General features: G+C 42.7%; 1 protein-coding gene across 7 annotated transcripts; it reads left to right on the forward strand.

Annotated features, from left to right (window-relative positions):
- Window positions 1–976: 976 nt before the first annotated feature.
- Window positions 977–18624, forward strand: gcnt4a (glucosaminyl (N-acetyl) transferase 4a). 7 transcript variants are annotated; one of them, XM_061906224.1, is made up of 4 exons: window positions 981–1103; window positions 1179–1270; window positions 2969–3012; window positions 10663–13462. In XM_061906224.1, the coding sequence occupies exon 4, from the start codon at window positions 10664–10666 to the stop codon at window positions 11930–11932; it is 1269 nt and encodes a 422-aa protein (XP_061762208.1). In that variant the 5' UTR covers window positions 981–1103; window positions 1179–1270; window positions 2969–3012; window position 10663; the 3' UTR covers window positions 11933–13462. The 7 variants fall into 7 exon arrangements, with proteins under 7 accessions (XP_061762209.1, XP_061762208.1, XP_061762211.1 ...); XM_061906228.1 differs by lacking the exon at window positions 981–1103 and adding an exon at window positions 13469–18624 and having other exon boundaries at window positions 1116–1270; window positions 10663–11768; XM_061906225.1 differs by lacking the exon at window positions 1179–1270 and having other exon boundaries at window positions 977–1103.
- Window positions 18625–20024: the final 1400 nt, after the last annotated feature.

The following is a 20024-nucleotide window of genomic DNA, read 5'->3' on the forward strand; positions in this document are numbered from 1 at the left end:
TGGAGCTGGACATGACTTTGTTTTTCCAAAACTGGGAAGTAAGAAAGTGAGTTTTAAGGACAGTGCTGAGAAGAAGAAGTGGATAAATTAAAGGAAATGAATAATCAAGAACATGACTGACCAAGTAGCAGTTGGAGCGTATCACTGCTTGTTTGCACCATACAGAAGCAGAATGGGACATTTACCCATGAAAATATTGAGAAGCTTCTGATGGTGTGTTTGACAAAGAAGCAGCTCAAAGGAGATACTGTAGAAGTCCACACTCCGAGGTAAATGTTATTAAATTACTTACCAAAACTAATGTAGTTATGTGCGGTGCGTTCTATTGTGTGGTTTTTGATGAAAAAAAAATATTTTTCTTTTTTTTTGTTTCATGTTAAAATTGCGTAACATTCACACAATGGCCATTATGATGGTTGCCAATATTTCTGAAGTACAAACAAATATTAGTTTATACCAGAGAGGCTTCTGGTTTTTGTAGTGAAGTATTTTCGTTAGTTTAGTTTGTTTCAGTTTATTTCAAACATGCATACATTACAATTACATTGCATATTTCCAGTTGTTTCATTACACAAAATGAATAGGAAGAAGAAGAGCTTATTTATTCATACCCCTTTTCATACCATTGTAGTGTCATCCCATTTCTTTGTTTTCTGTAACAGAACAGTGAATACAGGATTAATAAAGTAATATACAATAAGTAAGTAAACACATATTAAATACGTAAATAAATATTAGATATATATTTAGTATTCCAATGTAAGCTTTTGGCCAAACATTAAAAACATTTATATGAATAGCCAGTGTTGTGTAGTCCTGCACAGTGTAGTATGTGTGGTCACGAAGATAATTTGTATAAATAATAAATAGATAATAGGTGCCTTGCTATAGCAAAGTTAATGATTGAAAGGAGGGTGCTTCGGAATGAGTGTGTGTCGGCCAAGTGGGCGGACTGACGCCATGACTTCTTCCGTCTTCCCTCCCCCAGTCTGCACCTGAACGTCACACAGCCGCCCTGTTCTGTCCAAACTTTCCTCCCACATGGAACTTTTTCCGCTGCTTCGCCTCCGACTGTGCCTTCACACCAACAGGCATCTTTGAAGGTAACTCAAACGTGCGCCTCACCGCTTACTGGACCTGCGTAATGTTAAACATAATGCTCGTCCTGGCACTTGAAGGCATCACGCTGGCCTTTGAAGCAACTTAATCCATTACATCGCTGATTGAATTATCAACCACGAAGTTCACATTTTGACTCCATTAATTAAAGGTCAGTGCACGTTTTGTTTATAAATGTTTGGTGTTTTAAGATGAAATTCAAATGAAGCAATCGTTTTTTATTTTTCAATTTCTATTCATAATGAGAGAATTCATAACCAAAACTCACTGACCATTAAATATTTTTTTGCCGATCATATCAAAAATTCGTGTGTCATAATACTTTTACTTCTTTTTTCTTTTTAACAAGTGTATTCTAATAATTAATATTTAGCAATGCGGTAAATTGGTAAATGTACAACCAGCATTTATTTATGAATTATACAACTTTTTACTCCAGTATCATTCATATTAAATCCTATTTGTTTACTTTTTCATGAAAATGTAATTCTGTTTATTCTTACTTATTGAAATTATGTTTGTAGTACGTATTTAATAATTTTTGTTGGTATATATATATGTGTGTGTGTGTGTGTGTGTCTTTATATATATATATATATATATATATATATATATATATATATATATCAATAAAACTGATTAAATAAATATGTATGTACAGTATATACGTGTGTGTGTATATATACATATATATACATATATAAATACATATATATGTAAAAAAAAAAAAATATATATATATATATTTATCACTTCAGAAACTATGAAACTACTATCAGTTCAACAAAATTGCGTTGTACTTGTGCAGTGACGATTAAGATCATCTATTCTAATCATCTTTATTCACTTCTATGTGCTTATTATTTTCTTTCTTCCTTAAATCTTATTTAACTCCCTTGTAGTTTTTTTGTTCAATGGAAAATTATTTCTGTTTATTCTTATTTTTATTGATCTTATGATATTATTTTTTCAATCTTTTTTATTTGTCTTACATATTTTATTTAATATTTTTTCATTTGTGACTGCAGAAGCTGTAATTTGCGGTTTACTAACTCCTATCACAATATTCTTTCTACTTAATCTTGTTTAACTCATTTTTACTTTTTCAATAATAATTTGTTAGTTTTTTCTTATCATAATTAATGATCTTGTAATGATTTATTTAATCGTTTTTATTTGTATTACATATTCTTTTATTCATTTATCACTGCAGAAGCTATATCCTGTAAGTATATTCACTCCTATTTCCCCTTTCTTAGTTTTCTTTCTCTATTAGAAAATGATGCAGGTGAACACAGGAAGTGAACAAATCTTTAACATGTTTACACTTACATTTATTTACGTTTTGTCTTTAAACACATGTTTTGAAATATTTAGGTTTAAATAGGCTCAGTTTCTTCCTACTCTTTCTCAAACAAGTTGAATTGTGTAGAAGTAATGTAATGTTTATTGAAGGGGCTGTTTGCACCTTGCTCAAAGTTAAATTCTTTCAACCAAAAATTATAACAAACACCACCGGCTAGCTTACTGTATGTTACCATTAGTAGTGCAACAGAACACATTTATTTATAGTGTCTATATTGCTCACAATTACTAATTATATTTAAAAAATTGCTCCTCCGCCAGAGGAATTTGTAAGTTGACATAACTTACAAGTGTAAGTTATGTCATTATGTAGTAAAAGCTGTAAGAGAGCGGGATATAAAGCTTAAAACACGTTGGAAAGTAAGCACCCTATAAGTATCCACGTAAAAGTTATAAACAGCTCCTTGAAATCATTAAGTATGTTCAGAACAAAAACATGACCATTATTACTTACTCTTACTATTATTTCTGTTTCATTGTCCAGCGGTATTGTTGTAGGAGTCCTCCACGGCAACTTTATAAAGCAAGGTAAGTTGGGCCAGCACACTATTTATATTATATGTATATATATTGTCACATTACAATTGTAATCCGAATCGAATTTTGAGTTGTTGTAAGATTCACATTTTAAATACCAGTAAATTAGAATAAAAACTCTCCAAAACAGGTTACAGGTCAATGAAAGCTTCTCGGCTGCTGACGTATAATGTACACTACAGATGCGCAGAAAGGCTACTATATCATCCGCAACCGCATCACCAAATTCGTCATCCACCCGCCGTCCACCCAAACCAACATTTTATCAGAAACGCATCCGCCCGCCACCCGCCCGCTGAAATACATCAGAGATTGGCCACCTTTGCCACTCACAGAGCTGTCTAAACCCGTTTCACAGAGTAACGAAGACAATTGGAACCGCTAACGTTCTCGCGATAATCCAATTGGCGTTCATCCTGATGACAAGAATAAGGGCGTGCTGTGAAGCCATTACATTTATCACATTCAACAACGTGTACACACCGACTGTCAGTCTGGCAACATGTTGTGTGCAACTTCTGCAGTCACATGTTCAAGATGGAAAGGCATACATGGTGACACAGAGTACACTGATGGTTGTGATATAAACAACTTTAACACTTACTAATATGCGCCACGCTGTGAAGCCACACCAAACAAGATTGACAGACACATTTCGGGAGAACCTCCGCCACGCTGTGAAGCCACACCAAACAAGATTGACAAACATATTTCGGGAGAACATCCTCACAGTAACACAACATAAACGCAACACAACAAATACCCAGAATCCTTTGTATCCGTGACATTTCCTGAATATATTTTACACCCCCGCACCCCCAACCCCGCCCACCTTACCAACGCACGGCGTGGGGGTGGGGGGGTGTCGGGGTTTGCTGCTAGCGGGGTGTATAAAATAGTTAGGATGTTTCATGGAAACAAAGCATTCTGGGTATTTGTTGTGTTGCATTTATGTTGTGTTGCTGTTAGGATGTCCTCCCGAAATGTGTTTGTCAATCTTGTTTGGTGTGGCTTCACAGCGTGGCGCATATTACTAAGAGTGTTAAAATTGTTTATATCACAACCATTAGTGTAGTCTGTGTCACCCAGTATGCCTTGCAGTCGTGTGCGTGTTGCTAAGGAAGCCACATACAACATGTTGCTGGACTGACAAGCAGATCGTACATGCTGTAGAGGGCGACTAAGTCAATGACTTCATAGCACGCCCTATTTCTTATTAACTGGGTGACTGCCGGTAGTCATTCCAGAGAATATTAGTGTCTCCTATTGTCTTCTTCGCTTTGTGACAAGGGTCTTAAATGACTCTTTGAATGGCAAAGGATACCGATCCCAGAACCATGTATATCAAATATTTCCGGATGGTTCAACCGCCACCCGCCTGAATCTAATTAAAATCTATTTTTTCGTCATGTCACCCGCCCGACCCGCGGTTTATCCGCGGACTCCGCGGATGAGACCGCAAACCGCGCATCTCTAATGTACACGCATAGTAAGTAAGTGCAGAGATGACCTATAAATGTTCTTTTGAAAAATCAATTCTTCAAAAATTTTTGACATCTGATTTTTTGTAGCTGACTGTTTACACTGCAAATAAAATGGGATTTTAGCAGACTCCAGTGTTGAGGCCACATTGAGGTCACATTGACGCCTCAATGTGACCTCAATGTGGCGTCCCTTGCATGCGCACTTCCATAAAGTAAAAACAGAGGAAGTTGACCGGGAGGAAGTCGCTACGACTACAAAATAAAATAAAAGTCGCAACACCTTAAAAATTAGTGGGGTTTTTTTAGGTGAAAGTAATATAAAGTATGAATAGATGTATTTAGTGTAATACATTTGGGAGGGTCATAATGTTTTTCTGGCTATTAAAAAGAAGCGACCCATAAATCAGCGTGGAAATATATGGAGAGTTATTTTTTCAGGTAAGCAAATACGCCACAGTGTAAATTCTGGTCTTTTAACAATCACTATTTCTTTGGAGTTTAAATATGCATTACATATTGCCTATAATTTGCGCACTATTGACAAGTGATGCACTGAAAATGTGGTCGTCTCAAACAGAAACCGAAACCGGATGTTGTGATGAAATATCCATTTCTGCTGGCGACTGCATCTCCTGCAGCCCACACGAGTGATGTAGCTCGCCCAAAGCAGACAAATCTGATTTAGGTCACATTGCGTTTAGACAGAAGTCACATTTGAAAAGATCAGATTCCGATCGGATTTAGGACTGTCTCCTGGTGTGGCCTGAATCTGATGCCAAACAATCAGATTTGAAGCACTTTGGAGCGTTTAGAGTGGCGAAAAAAATCAGATCTGTGTCACTTGAGGGCAAAAAAATCCTATCTGGTGAGCTGTGTAAACATGGCCTTGTTTCTCAGCTTTACTTTCACACTGGAAATGGTAATGTGTCGTACTTGTATAGTGCTTTTCTACCTTCAAGGTACTCAAAGCGCTTTGACACTACTTCCACATTTACCCATTCACACACACATTCACACACTGATGGAGGGAGCTGCCATGCAAGGCGCTACTAACCAGTACCCATCAAGAGCAAGGGTGAACTGTCTTGTTCAAGGACACAACGGACGTGACGAGTTTGGTACTAGGTGGGGATTGAACCAGGGACCCTCGGGTTGCTGGCACAGCCACTCTCCCAACTGCGCTACAAAATTCTCACCAATTTTTTTTTTTTTTTGCTGAAGCAATCATGACGATTGTGGCCACTAAGATGCCACACATTTACGCCGTGTTTTGAACTTGGTAAAGAAAATAACAAAACTGTAGGAGAGAGTCTTGCATTCAGTGGTGTAAATAAGTTATTCAGAGGACCTCAAGACCCACAATGCATTGTTTCCTGCACCACACTTTCTAGCCTCATCACTTAGAAATCTCTAAATTGTGATTTTTTTTGTGCATGCCTACTTTTATTTTTCCACTAACTTTTAGATCAGAAGTGTCCTAACTTTTTCCACTGAGGGCCCCACACTTAAAAAAAAAGTATGCTGGGGCCATTTTGAATTTTATCATTATCAAAACCAATACAATATATAGATTATTTTTTAGCCTTTAAGGCTCCCTTCAAGTCATAATAACGTTAAACATAAGTCATATACTTGTTTTATTTTTTTGTATTCAACGCTTACAGTAAATTACTTGATCATCTTCAGGTCTGTCTGCCGATTTAAAGTAACATATATTTTATGTCCTTTTTGTCAAAGACAACCCTGTTTTGAATGGCAAAAACACAAAATAAGCATTTTTATCAGGTCAATAATTCATAAAACCAGTGATTTTGGTTGTTTTTTTTGACCAATGACTGCTCCAAAAAAAATTCCAACAAGTCATACAATTGTTTTTTTTTAACTTCAAACACTTTAGTCTCCAGATCAACTTTAGATCTATTGGCCAATTATAAGTTCTGTTTTTTTTTCAATTTTTTTATTTTTTCGTTTGTCTCATGCCCATTTTGTCAGAGAAAACTTTTTTTATGGCAAACACACAAAATATGCAATATTTCAAAGTGGAATACTTGGTGTGAAGTATTTGGAGCCATGAATGGGTCAATAATTATTACAACTTTGATTTTGATTCACAATTTTTTGGAGCATTGACAAAAGAAAAATAAAGATAAAGCCTGGAGGCAGCTGTGTGTTATTAGAGTCAACTTTACAATTTTTTCTGGTTAATATTAACCTGTTTGCTTTGCTGTTTTATGCTAATGTTTTTTTTGAATATTTATATATACATATATATATATATATATATGACATATATATATATATATATATATATATATATATATATATATATATATATATATATCCATCCATCCATCTTCTTCCGCTTATCCGAGGTCGCGGGGGCAGCAGCCTAAGCAGGGAAGCCCAGACTTCCCTCTCCCCAGCCACTTCGTCTAGCTCTTCCCGGGGGATCCCGAGGCGTTCCCAGGCCACCCGGGAGACATAGTCTTCCCAACGTGTCCTGGGTCTTCCCCGTGGCCTCCTACCGGTTGGACATGCCCTAAACACCTCCCTCGGGAGGCGTTCGGGTGGCATCCTGACCAGATACCCGAACCACCTCATCTGGCTCCTCTCGATGTGGAGGAGCAGCGGCTTTACTTTGAGTTCCTCCCGGATGACAGAGCTTCTCACCCTATCTCTAAGGGAGAGCCCCGCCACCCGGCGGAGGAAACTCATTTCGGCCGCTTGTACCCGTGATCTTATCCTTTCGGTCATGACCCAAAGCTCATGACCATAGGTGAGGATGGGAACGTAGATCGACCGGTAAATTAAGAGCTTTGCCTTCCGGCTCAGCTCCTTCTTCACCACAAAAGATCGGTACAACGTCCGCATTACTGAAGACGCCGCACCGATCCGCCTGTCGATCTCACAATCCACTCATCCCCCACTCGTGAACAAGACTCCTAGGTACTTGAACTCCTCCACTTGGGGCAGGGTGTCCTCCCCAACCCGGAGATGGCACTCCACCCTTTTCCGGGAGAGAACCATGGACTCGGATTTGGAGGTGCTGATTCCCATTCCGGCCGCTTCACACTCGGCTGCGAACCGATCCAGTGAGAGCTGAAGATCCCGGCCAGATGAAGCCAACAGGACCACATCGTCTGCAAAAAGCAGAGACCTAATCCCGCGGCCACCAAACCGGAACCCCTCAATGCCTTGACTGCACCTAGAAACTCTGTCCTTAAAAGTTATGAACAGAATCGGTGACAAAGGGCAACCTTGGCGGAGTCCAACCCTCACTGGAAACGTGTCCGACTTACTGCCAGCAATGCGGACCAAGCTCTGACACTGATCTTACAGGGATCGGACTGCCATAATAAGACAGTCCGATACCTCATACTCTCTGAGCACCCCCCACAGGACTTCCCGAGGGACACGGTTGAATGCCTTCTCCAAGTCCACAAAGCACATGTAGACTGGTTGGGCAAACTCCCATGCACCCTCAAGAACCCTGCTGAGAGTATAGAGCTGGTCCACAGTTCCACGACCAGGACGAAAACCACACTGTTCCTCCTGAATCCGAGGTTCGACTATCCGGCGTAGCCTCCTCTCCAGTACACCTGAATAAACCTTACCGGGAAGGCTGAGGAGTGTGATCCTACGATAGTTGGAACACACCCTCCGGTCCCCCTTCTTAAAGAGAGGGACCACCACCCCGGTCTGCCAATCCAGAGGTACCGCCCCCGATGTCCACGCGATGCTGCAGAGTCTTGTCAACCAAGACAGCCCCACAGCATCCAGAGCCTTAAGGAACTCTGGGCGGGTCTCATCCACCCCTTGCGTCCTTGCCACCGAGGAGCTTTTTAACTACCTCCGCAACCTCAGCCCCAGAAATAGGAGAGTCCACCACAGATTCCCCAGGCACTGCTTCCTCATTGGAAGACGTGTTGGTGGGATTGAGGAGGTCTTCAAAGTATTCCTTCCACCTATCCACAACATCCGCAGTTGAGGTCAGCAGAACACCATCCGCACCATACACGGTGTTGATAGTGCACTGCTTCCCCTTCCTGAGGCGGCGGATGGTGGTCCAGAATCGCTTCGAAGCCATCCGGAATTCATTTTCCATGGCTTCCCCAACCTCTTCTTATGTCCGAGTTTTTGCCTCTGTGACCGCTGAAGCTGCACACCGCTTGGCCTGTCGGTACCTGTCCACTGCCTCTGGAGTCCTATGAGCCAAAAGAACCCGATAGGACTCCTTCTTCAGCTTACCTCCTTCAGGATTACCGCCACGACAAGCACCAACTACCTTGCGGCCACAGCTTCGATCAGCCGCCTCGACAATAGAGGTGCGGAACATGGTCCACTCGGACTCAATGTCCAGCACCTCCCTCGTGACATGTTCAAAGTTCCTCCGGAGGTGGGAATTGAAACTTTCTCTGACAGGAGACTCTGCCAGACGTTCCCAGCAAACCCTCACAATGCGTTTGGGCCTGCCAGGTCTGTCCGGCATCCTCCCCCACCATCGCAGCCAACTCACCACCAGGTGGTGATCGGTAGAAAGCTCCGCCCCTCTCTTTACCCGAGTGTCCAAAACATGAGGCCGCAAATCCGATGACACAACTACAAAGTCGATCATGGAACTGCGGCCTAGGGTGTCCTGGTGCCAAGTGCACATATGGAAAACCCTTATGTTTGAACATGGTGTTTGTTATGGACAAACTGTGATGAGCACAGAAGTCCAATAACAAAACACCACTCGGGTTCAGATCCGGGCGACCATTCTTCCCAATCACGCCTCTCCAGGTTTCACTGTCGTTACCAACATGAGCGTTGAAGTCCCCCAGCAGAACAAGGGAATCACCCGGGGGAGCACTCTCCAGTACTCCCTCGAGTGTACCCAAAAAGGGTGGGTACTCTGAACTGTTGTTTGGTGCGTAAGCGCAAACAACATTCAGGACCCGTCCCCCCACCCGAAGGCGGAGGGAGGCTACCCTTTCATCCACTGGGTTGAACTCCAACGTGCAGGCTTTAAGCCGGGGGGAAACCAGAATTGCCACCCCAGCCCGTCGCCTCTCACTGCCGGCCACACCAGAGTGAAAGAGAGTCCAGCCCCTTTCAAGAGAAGTGGTTCCAGAGCCCTTGCTGTGCGTCGAAGTGAGTCCGACTACATCCAGCCGGAATTTCTCTACTTCGTGCACTAGCTCAGGCTCCTTTTCCCCCCAGTGAGGTGACGTTCCACGTCCCAAGAGCGAGCTTATGTAGCCGAGGATCGGACCGCCAAGTGCCCTGCCTTCGGCTGCCGCCCAGCTCACATTGCACCCGACCTCTATGGCCCCTGCTATGGGTGGTGAGCCCATTGGAGGGGGGACCCACGTTGCCTCTTCGGGCTGTGCCCGGCCGGGCCCCATGGGTACAGGCCCGGCCACCAGGCGCTCGCCATCGTGCCCCACCTCCGGGCCTGGCTCCAGAGGGGGGCCCCGGTGACCCGCGTCCGGGCGAGGGAAATCTGAGTCCTTTGTTTTTACTTTTCATAGAGGTTTTCGAGCTGCTCTTTGTCTGGTCCCTCACCTAGGACCAGTTTGCCTTGGGAGACCCTACCAGGGGGCTTAAACCCCCCGGACAACATAGCTCCTAGGATCATTGGGACACGCAAACTCCTCTACCACGGTAAGGTGGCAGCTCAGAGAGGAGTATATATATATATATATATATATATATATATATATATATATATATATATATATATATATACGTATGTATTTATATATATATATATATATATATATATATATATATATATATATATATACGTATGTATTTATATATATATGTATATCCGTCAATCCTTTTTCTACCGCGTATTCCCTTCAAGGTTGCGGGGGGTGCTGGTGCCAACGTATGTATTTATGTATATATATATATATATATATATATATATATAGAGAGAGAGAGAGAGAGAGAGAGTATATATATATATATATGTATATATATAGAGTATATATATATATGTATATATTTATATTTATATGTCGCAACTGGCCCCCGGGCCGCTCTTTAGACAAGCCTGCTGTAGGTGAACATATTACAACTTGTAGAAAGTCAATCTTTGTAGTTTCTTTGGAATATCCTTCTTCTTCCATTCGAGTCAACTGCTTATATTTGTGTGTTTCTTTTCTAGAATGAAAATACGATATGGATGCTCCGTACATAGATTGAGACGCTGGTGTTTCCTGTTTTCTGTGTCTCTGGTGGCAGTTTGCTTGCTCAAGCTGGTGTACATCAAAGTGACGGCGAGGGACAGCATCTACGTGGGCCTTTCGGGAGTTCACAGTCAGAGGTTGGACGTCAACTGCACCGCTATCTACGAGCTTGACCCTGTGGAAATAGGCAAAGCTCTGGAGATGAAACACAAAGCCATCATTGACGTGGACGATGATAGCACCGTGAGTTTGACTTCGGACTGTCAAAACTTTATCACAAGGAGGCGTTATGACGACATTCCGGTGTCAGGGGTCGAGGACAACTTTCCGCTGGCTTACTCCTTTGTGGTGCACCAAAACGCACCCATGGTGGAATGTATTCTTCACGCCATCTATGCGCCTCAAAACCTCTACTGTGTCCACTATGACCAAAAGTCTTCCCCGGCGTTTATTAAGGCCATGAAGAACCTTGCTCGCTGTCTGCCTAATGTATTTATTGCCTCAAAACTGGAGTCAGTCCAATACGCTCATATTAGTCGACTCAACGCGGATCTCAACTGCCTGTCTGACCTGCTGAGGTCCCAGATCAAATGGGAGTATGTGATCAACCTCTGTGGTCAGGACTTTCCTCTCAAGTCCAACTACGAACTGGTGGTGGAGCTGAAACGGCTGAACGGCCGTAACATGCTGGAGTCCAGTCAACCCAGCGAGCTAAAGAAGCAACGCTTCAGTTTTAAGTATGAGCTGAAGAACGTGCCTTACGAGTACAACCGTATTCCTGTGAAAACCACGATGGCAAAAGACATGCCTCCTCATGCGCTCGTAATGTTCACCGGAAGTGCTTATTTTGTGCTGTCGCGGAGTTTTGTCAACTACATCAGCAGCAACCAAGTAGCCAAAGACTTTCTGGCCTGGTCAGCAGACACGTACTCTCCAGATGAACACTTCTGGGCCACCCTTGTCAGACTCCCAGGGGTGCCAGGACACATTTCTAGATCCCAACCAGACGTTACGGACTTGAAGAGTAAGACGCGACTTGTCAAATGGAACTATCTGGAAGGAAACGTGTATCCACCTTGCACAGGTACGCACAAGCGGAGCGTTTGCATCTACGGGGCTGCAGAACTTCGCTGGCTCCTCAATTATGGCCACTGGTTTGCCAACAAATTTGACCCCAAAGTGGACCCCGTCTTGATCAAGTGTTTGGAGGAAAAGTTGATAGAAAAACGTTACGCCGCGCCTAAATGATATGTGCCTTTAGATTTTGGAAAAGGAGGGAGGGGAAATGAATTGTTTTGCTAATTAATTTATCTAAAATAAAACTAAACTTCCACATGCAATTATTTATTATGTCACCCTTTCGCTTGTGACTAGGGGCGTCCCGATACAACAATCTAGTGCAGTGTTTCTTAATGTTGGGCCCACTTTTGGGCCGCAAGTGTCCCCTAAAAATATGGGCGGCAGCGGTACTTAGTTGGAATACACTTTTCCACCACTTGAGGCAGTAATGACGATATCAAACATCCATCCAACCATTTTCTACCGCTTATTACCCGATATCAAACAAACACGACTAAATACATTCATATTGATCAGCGTCATTAACTCAGATGCACAATACATAAAAAAAAAACTTTAACCAACTAAACAAACATTAATAAAACAATTTGTGCTGATTTTTTTCTTCTAAACAAAATGAGGGAGTCAGGGTTAATAGCCATAACGAGCACGTTTAGTAGTGCATAGCCTTTCACAGGTTTGAAGCATGATACTGATAAAGCATGATCCCCCGAGTCACACAACATCGTATCACTCTGAGCCCACCTTTGCCCCTCGCCCCCGCCCTTTACTCTTACACATAAAGAATATTGACAGCAATAAGTCTACATTTTAGTGTTGAACACAAAAGTGTACATCTTTAACAAATTACAATAATTGTGTACAAGAATACCTAAACTTGTAGTAATTCAACGCTATATAGTATAAACTAATTTTACCATATAATTCAGCTAAAAACACCCAATAAAATAGTGTGTGATATTATTATAGACAGTGCTGTACATGCTTGTACTATATATACAGTGCATCAGGAAAGTATTCACAGCACTTCACTTTTTCCACATTTGTGATGTTACAGATTTAGTCCATAAATCCACTTTTGTCCTCAAAATTCTACACACAATACCACATAATGACAATGTGATTTTTTATTTGTATTGTAATTTTTGCTAATTTATTAAAAAATATAAAATCACATGGAGAAGCGGTAGAAATAGATGGATTGATGTACATAAGTATTTACAGTATTTGCTCAATACTTAGTTGATACACCTTTGGCAGCAATAACACCTATCTTTGTACCTCCTAAGCTCCAACAGGTTGGATGGGAAGTGTTACTTTTTATCCAGGATGTCTCTGTATATTCATCATAGTCTAGTCAGGGAGGTGACCAAGAACCCTCAATCCATCCATTTTCTACCGCTTGTCCATTTCGGGGTCGCTAGAGCCTAACTCAGCTGCATTCGGGCGGAAGGTGGGGTACACCCTGGACAAGTCGCTATCTCATCACAGGGCCAACACAGATAGACAGACAACATTCACACTTACATTCACACCTTCGTATTGCGAGGCACATGTACTAACCCCTGTACACCGTGCTGCCGACCAAGAACCTGATGCACCTAAAAGACTCTCAGACCATGAAAAACATCATTCTTAGGTCTAATGAGACAAAGATTAAACTGTTTGGCGTAAACACCAGACATTATGTTTGTGTCACACAAGGACTTGGACTTGGGTTGTCTCTTCGACGCAGAGGATGATTTGCACGAGCCAGACATGAATGTAAGTACATATTTATTTCTTTAACACTATAACTAACAAAAAGAGGCAAACAGAGGGCGCGCACAATGGCGGAGAACAAATACTTGACTACAAAAACAAATGATTAGAACAAAGGCTGTAAACAATAAACGTGAAACAAAAACATTTGCACTGAGGCATAAATACAAAATTTACGTGGTGTCGTCAAAAAACGAACAGCAAGGCATGAAGGTAGGTACATGGAGATGTGGGTAAAGTGGGAAGTTGCCAGGCCGACTACCTGGTAACTCTTAATAATAACTGTGATCATTACTAACAGGTGTGAGGGCTGAGGACAGGGCCGTGACTTGAGGGCAAGGTGAAAATCAATGAGTTGGCATGGAGACAAAAACAAACCAGGAAGTGCAGAAACAGAACTGAGTGTCCAAAAAACAAAACATAACATGACCAAACATGACAAAAACAAAACATGATTCATAGGCGTGACAGAGCCCCCTCGTTAAGGACAGCTCCCAGATGTCCAAAAAAACCCCAAAACAAAACTATGATCGAGAGTCATGGGAGGGCGGCAGATGGACATGGCGGTGGGTCGCCAGACCACTTGTTCCCGAATCCACCGGGGCAGAGTCAGGTGGCGGCGACGCGTAGAGGTCCACTGCACCTGACGAGGTGGGCGACCCGGGAAGGGCCATATCTGTGGCCGACAAAAAGGTCGGCACCCTTGGCGTGGCGGACGACCACGTATTGGCCACCTCTGTGGCCGACGAGGAGGTCGGCGCCCTTGGAGTGGCGGACGACCACGTAGTGGCCGAAAACGAGGCGGACGCGTCGTCATCGTGGCAGGCGACGAAGCTTGGCGTGGTGCTGCTACTGGCGGCGCTGGAGCTTGGCGTGGTGCAGGCACTGAAGCTTGGCGTGGAGCAGGCACTGGTACTTGTAGTAGTGTAGACACTGGGGCCTGACGTGGTGCAGGCACTGGGGCCCAAGATGGTGCAGGCAATGGTACCTTTTGTGGTGCAGGCACTGGGACCCGACGTGTTGCAGGCACTGGGACCCGACGTGGTGCAGGCACTGGGGTCCGTTGTGGTGCAGGCACTGGAGCTTGGCGTGGTGCAGGCAGGCACTGGGGCCCGACGTGGTGCAGGCACTGGGACCCGGCGGGGTGCAGGCACTGGGGCCCGACGCGGACTTGGTGCTAGCCGTGGACTTGGACTTGGTGCTAGCCGTGGACCTGGACTTGGTGCTAGCCGTGGACTTGGTGCTAGGCGTGGACTTGGACTTTGTGCTAGCCGTGGACTTGGACTTGGTGCTAGCCGTGGATTTAGACTTGGTGCTAGCTGTGGACTTGGACTTTGTGCTAGTCTTGGACTTGGTGCTGGACTTGGACTTGGTCTTTGTGCTGGACTTGGTGCTAGCCGTGGACTTGGCCGTGGACTTGGTGCTAGCCGTGGACTTGGTGCTAGCCTTCGAGTAGTGACAGGTGCTAGCCGTGGTGCAGTCAGCCGTGGTGCAGGTGGCGGTGGCCTTGCTGGAGGCTGCGGCTTAGCAGGCCGAAGGACCGGTGGTGGCGGACGAGCTGGTGGCTGCGGTCTAGCAGGCCAAAAGACCGGTGGTGGCGGCCGTGCTGGCAGCTGCGGCTTGGCTGGCTGAAGAACTGGTGGTGGCGGCCGTGCTGGCAGCTGAGGCTTGGCATGGAGCTGAGCGACCCCACCTGAACCGCTCCCAGCCCTAGCCCTCCCCTCAAGGGGCGGATACCAGACGCGCTCACCGCGATCCGGAAGAGTCTCTTGGGGTGGGCGGAGGGGGGTTGAATCCTCCTCTTTAAACTGTTCCAAAAATATTCTAGTTTCTTCGGTCTTGGTTTGAGATGGCTAAAAAAATGTTTTTGTGTGATGTGGGCGGGGCTTGAGTCTTGGGGGTCGTGGCATTAAATTTAGATGGCTGTGAATGTTTTGATAAAGTGTTCAAAAACATGTTCTGATAGAGTTTTGATATGGACATAGAGTCTTTAGTTGGGAGCGGCTGACAAAAAAGAGAGTTGAGAAAAAAAATTCTTCGTCTGTGATGTCATATGTTGACGGTGGCGTGACGCAGCCCACTCCCGCCCGGAGGGGGAGGAGCTTGCGGAGACACGTCCAATCCGCTCACGGAAGTCCTTCCTGACTTCCTTCGTCGGGAGCGATGCTTCCGGGATAGCGGCAACATGGCGTCGTTAGCGGTACCAGTCTTCCATCTGGCCCCCACATTAGGCCTCTTTGCTCCATGGAGGAATAGAGCTGCGTCTCCTCTTCCATGGCTCGCAGAACCGCCAAAGAAGCCTCGTCCAAATTGTCTGCGAAGAAACCTCTGCTGGCAACTTCTGTCACACAAGGACTTGGGTTGTTTCTTCGACGCAGAGGATGAATATCCAACAATAGAAAAGCGAGATATAAATCTAATCCATTATTATTATTATTATTATTAGTAGTAGTAGTATTATTATTACCCTTACCCTCTCTTGATAGGTGGATAAAGGTGTACATGGAGTACCATGAAATTAGGCCGCTGGAACATTACCTTGGTGCCGGTACGTGGAGTACTTGGCTCTACAAATACCACCATTAAAGTACAGTAGCGTAGTAGGCCCAAATATTTAGTAACAAAGCAGAGGTTTCATTTAACGATTGTACTTCATATTTTTGGCCCCTGAAACATTACACATAGTTTGAACAGTAACACTGTTTTAGAATATAGAAAATAAAACACTGTACTTCAATCAAGTGATTCTTTGGTGGACCACTAGATGGAGCCCACAAACCACTGTTTGAGGTTCACTGGACTAACCTATTTATTATTAAACGTCTGGAATGGATTTATGCTGTTTTTAAATTGAAGTGGATTGGTAATAGTTTTTGGTGACACTTAGTGATCACTATAACTCATTTATTTTAGCTCATGACACAGTATATGATGCGGACACGTTTGTTACTAGATACTTTCTAATGCACTCCTGCTTTGGAGACTTTATATGTGTAAGTAATATACAACTATATATTTTTTTAAAAAGGGACAAGCGGGAGAGAATGGATGGATGTTTATATTGACAATTGAGATGTTTTACACTGCAATAGTGTTCAATTATTATTTTGCATGTCTAGCTGTTGTGTAGCTGCTCGTAGCACTTTTGTAAATGGCTTCACTAAAATAGAAAAAAAGTGCAATCATGTGTGTTTAATGGAGGACATTTAGATGTTAACTGTCCAGCTTTGCACATGATATCACACAGAAGTAAACTCGCTGCAGGACTGCTTGTATCGGACATTTTCTATGTAAGCTGATATCATTCGATACCTATTTTTTTGTTGATAATGGACCGATATCAGTATCCAATTGAGACACCCTTTTATATATATTTTGGAGGCATTTTAGATTTTTTCGTACGACTATAACCAAATACACAGCTTCATTCCAGTTGTAAAAGATATTGTGTGTTTAACTGCTATTAACAGATGTCGACATAGCGGACATTCATCCGTTCATGTCTCAATGTGACAACCTTGAGTAATATTACACAACTATGTGTACACGGTATTCCAGTAAGTTAGTGGAGTTTTGTTTTGTTTTGTTTTTGTTTGAAACATTAAGTACCCAAATATGACTGTAACTTGCAGTGTTATTTATACATGTGGTTGTTTAAAGGCCTACTGAAACTCACTACTACCCACCACGCAGTCTGATAGTTTATATATCAATGATGAAATATTAACATTGCAACACATGCCAATACGGCCTTTTTAGTTTACTGAATTGTAATTTTAAATTTCCCGGGAGTTTCGTCTTGAAAACGTCGTGTAATGGTGACGTGTACGCAAGACGTCACGGGTTTTTAGGAAGTGTGAGCGCTACGCACACACACAGCTAAAAGTCGTCTGCTTTAATGGCATAATTACACAGTATTTTGGAGAACTGTGTTGCTGAATCTTTTGCAATTTGTTCAATTAATATTGGAGAAGTCAAAGTAGCAAGATGGAGTTGGCAAGCTTTAGCCTTTAGCCACACAAACACACGGTGATTCCTTGTTTAAAATTCCTGGAGGTGAAAATTTACTATGGATCAGAGCGCAGTCAAGCGAACATAAAACACGACGGAATGTCAACTAGCAGGTTTCGGTGAGAAAATTGTGGTTAAAAAGTCAGTTCTTACCGGAGAAAAGCTGAGCTTGCCACGTGCATAGCTGCTGTCGACTCCCCTGAGACACTGCGCGTCAAGACACCTGTGGACGTACACCTCCGACTATCAGGTAATATTTAACTCACTAAAACACTAGCAACACAATAGAAAGATAAGGGATTTCCCAGAATTATCCTACTAAATGTGTCTAAAAACATCGCAACCGTCCCAATTACATCACAATTTTTTTTTTTAACTTTTTTTTCTAGTCCGTCGCTATCAATATCATCAAACACAAATCTTTCATCCTCGCTCAAATTAATGGGGAAATTGTCATTTTATCGGTCCGAATAGCACTTTTTGTTGGAGGCTCCCATTATAAACAATGTGAATATATGAGGAGCCCCCACACTTGTGACGTCATCGTCTGCGACTTCCGGTAGAGGCAGGGCTTTTGTCTTAGCACCGAAAGTTGAGAACTTTATCGTCGATGTTCTGTACTAAATCCTTTCAGCCAAAATATGGCAATATCGCGAAATGATCAAATATGAGATATAGAATGGACCTGCTATCCACGTTTAAATAAGAAAATCTCATTTCAGTAGGCCTTTAAATGTCTTTGGTCTGGTTTGAAAAAAGTTCTATTTTGGTTTCATCTGACCACATGACATTCTCACGATCCTCTGTTATATCATCCATGTATCCATTTTGGTACAAACTCAAATCGTCGTGTTTGGAGGAAGAAGAATACGGAGTTGCATTCCAAGAACACCATTCCTACTGTGAAGCATCATGCTTTGGGGCTGTGTTTCTGCTAAGGGGACAGGACGATTGATCCGTGTTAAGGAAAGAATGAATGGGGCCATGTATCGTGAGATTTTGAGCCAAAACCTCCTTCCATCAGTGAGAGCTTTGAATGGTTGACCAAATACTTATTTTCCACCATAATTTACAAATAAATTCTTTAAAATTCCTACAATGTGAATTCCTGGATTTTTTTTTCACATTCTGTCTCTCACAGTTGAAGTGTACCTATGATGAAAATTACAGACCTCTGTCATCATTTTAAGTGGGAGAACTTGCACAATCGGTGGCTGACTAAATACTTTTTTGCCCCACTGTAACTAACGTTGTATTACTAACATGAACAACATTATTATTATACATTTTTTAAGCAAATCCAATCCACTTTATTTGTATAGCACATTTAAACAATATAAATGTTTCCAAAGTGTTGCACAACAATATTAAAAACAATATTTAAATAGCCTTAGCTCCACCAATGACTGAATAAAAAAACAAACAATGTACAAATAAATATGATTAAAAAAGATTTTAAAGGGTAAAACCAATTAAAACAATAAATAGAAATCAAATTTAATAACAAAAAACACAGAAAACACAGAGGACCGCACAACTCACGTAGTGTTAAAAGCCAAAGAATAAAAGTGGGTCTTGAGACGAGACTTAAAGCACTCCACTGTGGGAGCAGTTCTAACGTGGAGGGGCAGAGTGTTCCAGAGAGACCACAGAGAAGGCCCTGTCTCCCTTGGTTTTAAGTCTGGTCTTGGGCACCACGTGCTGGAGCTGGCTCTTGGACCTCAGAACGCGCGCAGGAGTGTAAATTTGGATGAGGTCTGAGATATAATGAGGTGCCAGTCCATGTAAAGATTTAAAAACAAACAGCAATGTTTCAAAATCAATTCTAAAATGAACAGGGAGCCAGTGCAAACTCTGAAGAATTGGGGTTATATGCTGGCGTTTCCTGGCCCCTGTTAAAAGTCGTGCTGCCACGTTCTGGACTAACTGCAACCGGGAGAGAGCTTTTTGGCTAATGCCAGCATAAAGTGCATTGCAGTAGTCCAGGCAACTTGAAATAAAAGCATGCACGACTTGTTCACAAAGGTTAAAAGATAAAAACGGTTTTACCTTTGCTAAAATGCGAAGATGATAAAAACACGATTTTAAAACGCCATTGACTTAGCCAAGTTTAAAATCGCTATCTATAGTGACGCCAAGGCTAGTGACCTTAGGACGCACCTAATTTTGCAATGGTCCCAAGTCAGTTAGGGCTGGACCAAACACTAAAATTTCAGTTTTTCCCTCATTCATTATTAAAAAAAATTCTGGGCTAACCAAGCCTTGACGTCGCATAGACAGTTGAGAAGGTGTGTCAGGGGGCCGTGGCCTTTTGAAATCGGCTTATAAATTTGGCAGTCGTCTGCATAAAAGTGATAGGACACTCCATGCCTCTTAAAAATCTCTCCAAGAGGGATGAGATATAGAGCGAACAGAATTGGGCCTAGAATAGATCCCTGGGGGGACGTTTGAGTATTTATTTTTATTCTAATTGTTACAATATTAGACA

This window comes from Nerophis ophidion, linkage group LG07 (genome assembly GCF_033978795.1).
Source record: "Nerophis ophidion isolate RoL-2023_Sa linkage group LG07, RoL_Noph_v1.0, whole genome shotgun sequence".
Taxonomy (NCBI): Eukaryota; Metazoa; Chordata; class Actinopteri; order Syngnathiformes; family Syngnathidae; genus Nerophis; species Nerophis ophidion.

Excerpts from the sequence above, each read along its gene's own strand:
- gcnt4a (XM_061906225.1), top strand. The coding sequence starts at position 10,664 with ATGAAAATACGATATGGATGCTCCGTACATAGATTGAGACGCTGGTGT.